Genomic DNA, 8,385 nt, shown 5'->3' with positions numbered 1-8,385 from the left:
GTTGTCATTTATATATTAAAATGTTAAAAAGATAACAAATTTCGTTATATTTATTGCTTCCCTACTTTGATAATAAAATTTAGGGCGAACAAACCCAGGGCGAACAGGATTTAGGGCGAACAGAAATTAGGGCGAACGGACCCGGATTCGTAACATTGGAAAGTTTGTACGAAAAGTCCTGGGAACAAATGTTGCTCAAATTTTATTTCGATATATTCAACTTCCTTGACGCGGAAGAAATATATCATTATGAAACCAAACCATTGAAAAGTGTTATGCACCTACTGTGAATACAATGAGCTTGATGACACAGACGACATTATCAAATATTAGTGATATGTCAAAATCTGAAAGTAAAATATTGCCGCGATAAAACGTCATGCGTCCAAAAGCCTATACCCAACTGTAAGGATACACACTACCAATATTTGCAAGTATAACGGAATCCTACAGCCATACTATTAACAATGATTACACTCTCCCAGAGATAAGCAGAAAAAAATCAACGTAATTTATTATAATTATTATAATATTTACTTGTTAACATTGATGATATATAGTAGAAACGGTTGTTTAATATTGTTCATGGTGAACGGAATAGCATTATATGAACACGGTCGTATATGGTGTCATAAAGATCTGCCGAAGGCATATCTCGAAAACTACAGGAATGTTCAAACGCTATATTTATATTAACTTTTGTATGTTTAAACATAAGTATGAAATACATGAGCAAAAAAAGGAATAACGGTATTCGCCTCAAAATAAAGCCAAATAGTACACCAATGTTTATGTACTTACAAGATCGCAAAATCCTGAATACCCTTTTATCTACGAGTATTCTGTTGGGCAATGAGATATGGATATCATATCTTTCTCTTAGCAATATCAATTTTACACCTTAAGTTAAGGTTAAGGTAATAATTTTTGACCCACTTATAAATCTTCATGATAATGATGCGTTGCGTGCAGCGTAAACTATGATATTTAATCTCGGCATATTGAAAGGGTTGCATTCCATAGTGCATATAAATCTTGTTAGTATAATAGTATTTCTCCACGACGAAAACAATAATGTTCGATAATATCTAAATGATTCAAATATTTCAAAGTTGAAATATCAAAATCAGGAGTTTTCAAGCCTCGATATTTGTGGAAAATGTATTCTGCGATTTTCTTTAATTGTTATTGAATCTAACAAATAATTAATGCGCAATTCCTTATTAACCAAACATTTTACCGAATATTTTAAGTCTTTATTAATTAACATGATCAACGTACGTTAACTGTTTGAAAATTACTTTAATGTGACAAAACACATCAATATTTGCATGCATGCATGGAAACCGTGTGTTTAAATTAAAATAATTTTCATATTGTACGTATGGCTGTTTACAATTTAAACTGACAAAACATAACAATGTTCATTAACATGATAGCCAACCTATTAAATGTGCATCCCTTATAAATAATTTTAAGCCATCAATACCGACATGTACATATGTACATGCACATGTAAAACCGACAAAACATACGCATCCGTGTAATATTCATGTTAAGCGACAACTGCAGTGTTTAAGATGGGTGTTTACAGTATGCCTGCATGGTGTTACCGCGGACAAAAGTAATGTTACCACGGAGAGCCATGGTGTAACTGCGGACATCGGTGATGTCACGGCGTACAGCCGTGTTGTCACCGCGGACTGCCGTAATGTCACCACGGACTTTCATGATGTCACCGCGGATCGTTTGTGATGTCACCGCGGACAGCCGTAATGTCACAGCGTCCCGAAACTGTTTCCTTTTGAGCGTCGTTATAATGACCCAAGATTACATCGCGACATTGCGGCTTTTAACCGCGACACCGCGTGTTTGTCTGGGGATTCGACAAGGGACAAATTACTACGAGCTGAAGTGTAATCGCCATACAAACAAACATTTAGACAAGGCTTTATCTGGGACATTGTTTACGCTTGTCGAATACTGACTCAACGGTACTGATACTGTCATGATATCAGAAATAACGTCCACATGTGGAAGTTAATCAAACAAACTGTAGGCGATATCATTTGATAATATAGTTAAAATGGCGGTCTTCGCGGAACATGGATTTATATGTTGCATTTTTATTTTTGTTTCATTTCAATGTGTGACAAGTAAGTTTAGTTTGATGTTTATTTGACAACGATGCTCCACATTCACATTTATATGTAAATCTTTAATTGGCGTCTTTTAAAAATATATGCTTTTAATGAATGTTCATTCAAAGAGAACGAAAGGCATTGTATCACATTCTTTTTAAGGATGCCAAAGTGTGGTAATGGCGCAACTATTTTCCAAACGGCGTATAGTGTGCATTGTTCAATATGGATAATTACGATTTCAATAAATGGAAATAAAACAGCATAACGAGAAGTGTATTCATTATTGCGAGTCGCGGTCTCATTGTATCGTGGTAAATGCTAAAAAGACAATAAAATGTGGCAATAGCATTGCTTTGAACAATATTAACTTGTGTTTATATAAAATATTTGCAAGCATTTTACAATGATCAATGATTATGATGCATTTCACCATACACGTATATAAACATGAGCGTTGTTTTATAATGGATTAACAATGCTGACTTTCATGCAAGAATATATTAAAGTACCGTTATGGAGGTTAAATCAATATCCGTACTGGAAGCGATTTTTATTTGGTCGCGTTAGCTGCGGACTTAATTTACAGAGCATGTTTTGCAAATCAGTATGTGCTTAGCTACGCTAAGGATGGTCACTGCAAGTCACTACGCTAGGAACGATTACCGCTGCCTGTTTATACTTCACTGGTACACTGCAGCACACACCTATAATTGTGTAAACAATAGGTTTAAGAGCTTGTGGGACATATTGGCCAGTCTAGTGTTTATAACAGCTTGTGCGACGACATTGGTAAGTTTATCATTGAAATCTGTACATATTGGCTGCTTTCAGGGAAAACGGGGCTTAATGCTGCATTAAAAGTCTGTCATGTGGGCAAATTGTTTCTCAATAATTTAAAGAAAATAGATAAAGTATTAGATACACATATTACAACATGTACATGATGATAGGCTTGTTATTCTTAAGCAAGGCAACCACATTTCTAAAGATGGTTGCCAGTGCAGCAACCAATTGTGAAAAAAGACATATTGTTGTTATTTTATCTAAGTTATCTCTATAACATAAATATGAGGATAAACAGTCACACACATCTCGACCTGTACTTTAAGACACACTCTTTAAAATTTAAATGGGTTGTGTTCATTTCAAACTTGCGATATAAAAAACTATAACATACGTTTGAAAGCTAATTTGCTTCTAAGGTTATGCAATAGCGAACACCTTCAGTGCTTTCAGCGCTTTGATTATCAATTGAAGCGTACCTCACTAAACACCGGTATCCTGTTAAAGCCACGTGCACAACGTACTGGGACAAAACCGGATGCAAAAAAAGGAAACATTCTCGCGTAACATTTATGCTAGTGGAGTTCAAATACCAGGTAACAAAACCCACCAACAAAACAAATTTATTTCAGTTAAAACAGCAATTGGCTTGAAATTGCAGCTTTAATTCGAAAGTCGTCCCACTTTCGTGCGGCAAATAGTTTATTAAGTAGGATTGCTGGGACACACTAAGTGTCCGCACATTATGCAGCCTCAGGCGCGGAACGACCTCTTAAACTTTGAAATGCACACACAAACTCAGCGGTGTCAGATCAATGTAGTTGCGCTGTGAGTGTAATCAATTAATGGTGTATTCTTTAAGTGTGTCAAATATCGTAGACTAGTGCGAATAAATAGGAAGAAACCATTTAGTGTATTTAATAATCTGAAATATTGCAAACCTTTCTACAATTTATATCTATGACATTTTACTGTTTTGTAGATTTGACTATACTTGGTTCAAACATTTTTTAGCGAGTTGCATCGACAGCCTTTAGCTCATATAAACCCTCTTTAGTCTGAGAATGACCAGCAGTGCATCTTTATAATATTTTGAGAACGCTCTCAAAGTGGGGATCCAACCCCTGACATTGAATTCTCAAAGCTGACACGATATTCACTACACCATTGCAGTAGTAGTTATAAATATATTAAAGCTATAGCATGGAGTCTAACCTCTGTTTTTGCTATGTTTTACAGCTGACTCACCACTGTATCCTTACACATTAACCCAACGTGCCATCATCCCAACAGAAGGCAGCTACCACCTCATCAGTAGCCCCATCCCAGTTGTGTATGAAGAAAGATCGTTTTCATCGTTTGTGGTAAGTTTAGTTCTATTACAGCATTAAGAATGGGTAGTTCTTCTTAAAGGCTCTGAGCATTTATGAGTGCATACCTATAGCGAATAGCTCGGTGGGTCAATAGGTGGGAGTTGGATTACTGCAACTATAAGATAGGGATGCTCACTTTAATTGCATATTTACATGAAATAATAAGTATATTGCGATCTTAAATCTAAGATGTAGGCCGAATCACATATTAAAGCTTCAACTCGGGGTTTGAGTCAAACTCAATCAAACATACATATGTGAAATATACGATAAGCATGGTATTAAATCGCAGCTCTTAACTAAGGAAAAAAATCAACTTTGAGTCAGAATATTAGCCCTAAGTATCTCTCTGATACTAGGCCCATAATCTAGGTTGTTGCAAATTACAATAAAAAATACTAGGTAAAGGTTACCAAAATAAATCAAATAGTGATAAGCACATATCAATGCACAGACTCCATTAAAAATATACATTGTGAATTTATTTAACATGTTTTGTGTATGCAGATAAGTACGAATGGATTGGTTGCCTTCACAACTGACACCAGTAAAGCCGAGTTCAATAATGTGGACTGGAGCAAGGATGATGTATCTCCTTTCTTAGACGTACCGTTCATAGCTCCTTACTACCACGACGGAGAAAGAATAGGTGTTCATAGGGAATACAAAGGCAGTGTGGAGTATGAACAACTTGGACCTACCAACCCATACAACAGAACATTGCGTGACCTTGGGAAATACTGCAGCTCCCAAGTTGTAGGGGCCAGTTATTTCGCACCAACTTGGGGGTTGGTCATAACATGGAGAAATGTCACATCTAGAAACGTACTCACTTGTACAGCAAGTTCTTGTGCGGTAAATGTCTTTTATAATACTCGCTCAGTTTATTTTAAGGACATTGGTTGAGCTTTATCATAAAGAATTTCATATGAAATGTTAACTTTAACATTGCAAGTTTTTAAGAGTTAAACATGTTGCATCGCGTAAAAGAATTCATGTAAAAAATATTGGTGCAATTCTATACTTCTTACTTTGAAGTATGCAGTGTATTCATGATACCAGATCATCGCTGCTTAATATTTATTTCTCCATCAAACTTCGTCCAATTAATTATCATCTTTATATTGGTTTAATAAAAAAGATACATTCAAGTATTGTATATGGATGTGTTCAGTTAAGATTTTCTTTCCAAGTTTATTAAGTTAGATTGGTACTGGGGTGGTGAAAAAGTGTAGATGCTTAACTTACCGCATTGATATAACTGAGCAAAAACAAAAAAACAAACAAACAAGGATTTGATGATAGTTGTAGGATACCATTTTGTGTTTCAGAGTAACACATTCCAGTTGGTTTTGATAACTGATGGAACTGATTCCTTTGCAATTTTCAACTATGAGAAGATGGACATGTTTCCTTGCGAATATTGTCAGGTAACGTGACCAAAGCTGATTCAGAATAAAACATATCTTTCCCTACGAAGCTTGTTATTATTCCTTTTTCCATTTGAAAACACTATTATTAAATTTTAAACTACTGATTATCTTATTAGTTTAAACATATTTATTTCAAACAAGCATGTTTATACATACGATTTCATACAACATTTATAATAAATATTAACATGTTTGAATGGGATGAGAACGGAAGACAAGGTCTTATATTGTTCTTCTCCCTCGCCTCAGTATAAATACAGTTGCATGGGTTAGTACGAACATAATTGGATTCAAAGTAATTGGTCAAGAAAAACTAGGCAAAAAAAAAGAAACTCAGATTAGAGAGTGTCAATTGTTATACATGTAGGTAATAGTTGTGTTAAGTCGTATTGTACACATAATTCATTAATTTTACGTGACGATAATTCGGCAAGAGCGTTTATATTAAAATCACCTGTAATAATTATATCATCTATTCGTGTTTCACTGGCTAGTCTTATAGAATCTTAGATGTATTGCATATACAATCTATCCGCACTAGGCGGTCTGTAAAACACGCCAAAAAGAATGGATTTATGTTTTGAGGCGAAAACTTCAATCCATATACATTCAACATTATTTAATTCGAGATCGTGTCTTCGTTTGAAAGCAATAGTTTCATTAAAGTATATTGCAACGCCCCCATGAGGGTCGGATGGGCGATCCTTGCGGATTGGCTGGTGGAAGCCTTCAAAGAGGAGATCGGTCGATGGAATAGAACTATTTAACCATGTTTCAGTAAAACCAATTATATCATATTCACATAGGCCTGTGTAAAGAAAATCTAGTTTTTGCATAAGACTTTGAATGTTGTAATGAACAAAACTTAATTTGTTTGTTGCTGATGCATTGGAAATGGATGAAGAACTGTTTGCCTCTGTATTAAGAGATTGATCAAGCGAGGTAGGCCCTGGGTTTGGATGAATATCACCTGATCGTAATAGGACTATAGAGATCCAGCAACATGTTAAGACAATCAAGATATATTTAAGAAGCGTTTTGAAATAATAGAATATCCGCATGCATGTTTTTTCCTATCAGGACACGTTTTCGTGGGTGTTCAACACTCAATGTTCATAGACAAGTATATATTAATTTGCAATGAGAAGAGGCTAAACATATTTAGCCATAATTGACATGCATAAAAAGCGTGTAAGAATAGCGGACAATTAGCTGACGATTTATAAGCAATCATGACCGCGTTACCAGGTCTCTTTTTACTGTGCATTATAATGATATGCCCCAAGAAAGACAAGATGAGCCTGAAACTCTGACATGATACGTTTGTTGCATTTGACAATGCGATCTTTCGACGAGACTAAAGTTAACATTCGTTTACGCTGTTTGCGACAGAACGGCGTCACATAGAAGTATACGATATGGAGGAGAGTAGAAAATAGAGAGGCAAAGAGACAGATGATAAAGGATGATGATATGTTTGGTATCATTATCATGATATGTAAGGTTATGTTGGGTTTATACATGAGCTCATGATAACAACCTAGGATTAACAGCTAAGCATGGGATAAGTACAATTGAAAGTAGTGTACTTTTGATTATGCTAATTGATTTTTAGCTGATATATGATAAGCTGATTGATGTTAAGCTGAGCGATGATTAGCTGATGAGTAGCTGATGTTTAGATGATTAATTATTAGCTGAATAATGATTATCTGATTTTTTTTATGATCAACGTTATGATTAGTTACTTGATGATTAGCTGATGGATGATTATCTGATTTGTTGTGAGCACATTTGTTATTAGTTAATTGATGATTAAGTGATTTATTGTTTGTTTCGTATCATCAATCCAATTTTCAGGCCGGTTTTAATGGTGGCAACAAGATTGGCTGGACTGACATCATTTCTCGTAAAACAAACCTCCAAAATCTTAAGAACCGACAGAGCAGTGACATCGTAGGAAGATACGTATTCAAGATATCCCCAGGACGTGTTGTCAGAGCAGGGTGCTCTACGGATTCTTATTCAGGTTAATTGACAAAACTAACAAAATTCCTGAACTCGTTTAATAAAATATGGTATGATATGACAACTAGTGCCAGATCCTATATTTATTTTACATATGAGCCTGGCTCTGTTAAGATGGTGCTTAATTCATATGCGTAAAGTGTGGTTCATGATGCCGTTGCACTGGCTAATCTGGGACGATACATTCCACCTAGACAGAGTTTTTGCTCAGAAGAGAATTCAAATAAATGAAAAACACCATAAAAGCTCAAAGTGTCATCTATGATTAGCCTGTGCTGATTGCAGATGCTAATCTGGCACATTACACTTTATGAACAATAATAAAACTCTCTTTCCCAGAACCAGGCTCATTATTGTTTTATGGTGTTTTTACTTATGTTTGTAGGTAAGTTTTACATATATTTACATACTTTTTTATGTTAATTCGTTCATCCGTATTTTTTTTATAATTACAAGATACAAATTGAGTTAAATGCGACATTAAAATTTGTTTTGCAGTTAAATCAGTGTAATTTACATGTACATTGTATCATATAATATTCGGGAATGTTTATGGTAAACCTTCACCTGGATGACTTGGCTTAAGAGGAGATATATTAAAGGAAATTGATTATATAATAATAA

General features: G+C 35.0%; 1 protein-coding gene across 2 annotated transcripts in view; it reads left to right on the top strand.

The window, feature by feature from the left end:
• The first annotated feature begins 2,038 nt into the window (after window positions 1-2,038).
• LOC127854086 (sushi domain-containing protein 2-like) overlaps window positions 2,039-8,385 on the top strand; it is a 34,368-nt gene continuing 28,021 nt past the window's right edge. Inside the window, exons 1-5 of one of the 2 annotated variants that reach the window (XM_052389077.1) lie at window positions 2,039-2,156; window positions 4,167-4,291; window positions 4,808-5,155; window positions 5,632-5,730; window positions 7,594-7,762. In XM_052389077.1, the coding sequence (XP_052245037.1) occupies window positions 2,087-2,156; window positions 4,167-4,291; window positions 4,808-5,155; window positions 5,632-5,730; window positions 7,594-7,762 (811 nt within the window). In that variant the 5' untranslated portion in view covers window positions 2,039-2,086. Of the gene's footprint in view, window positions 2,157-3,393; window positions 3,524-4,166; window positions 4,292-4,807; window positions 5,156-5,631; window positions 5,731-7,593; window positions 7,763-8,385 lie in introns of those variants that run through there. The other variant, XM_052389078.1, reaches the window with a different exon arrangement.

The sequence above is a fragment of the Dreissena polymorpha genome, chromosome 12 (assembly GCF_020536995.1).
Source record: "Dreissena polymorpha isolate Duluth1 chromosome 12, UMN_Dpol_1.0, whole genome shotgun sequence".
Classification (NCBI taxonomy): domain Eukaryota; kingdom Metazoa; phylum Mollusca; class Bivalvia; order Myida; family Dreissenidae; genus Dreissena; species Dreissena polymorpha.
This window is presented reverse-complemented; position numbering and strand designations above follow the sequence as displayed.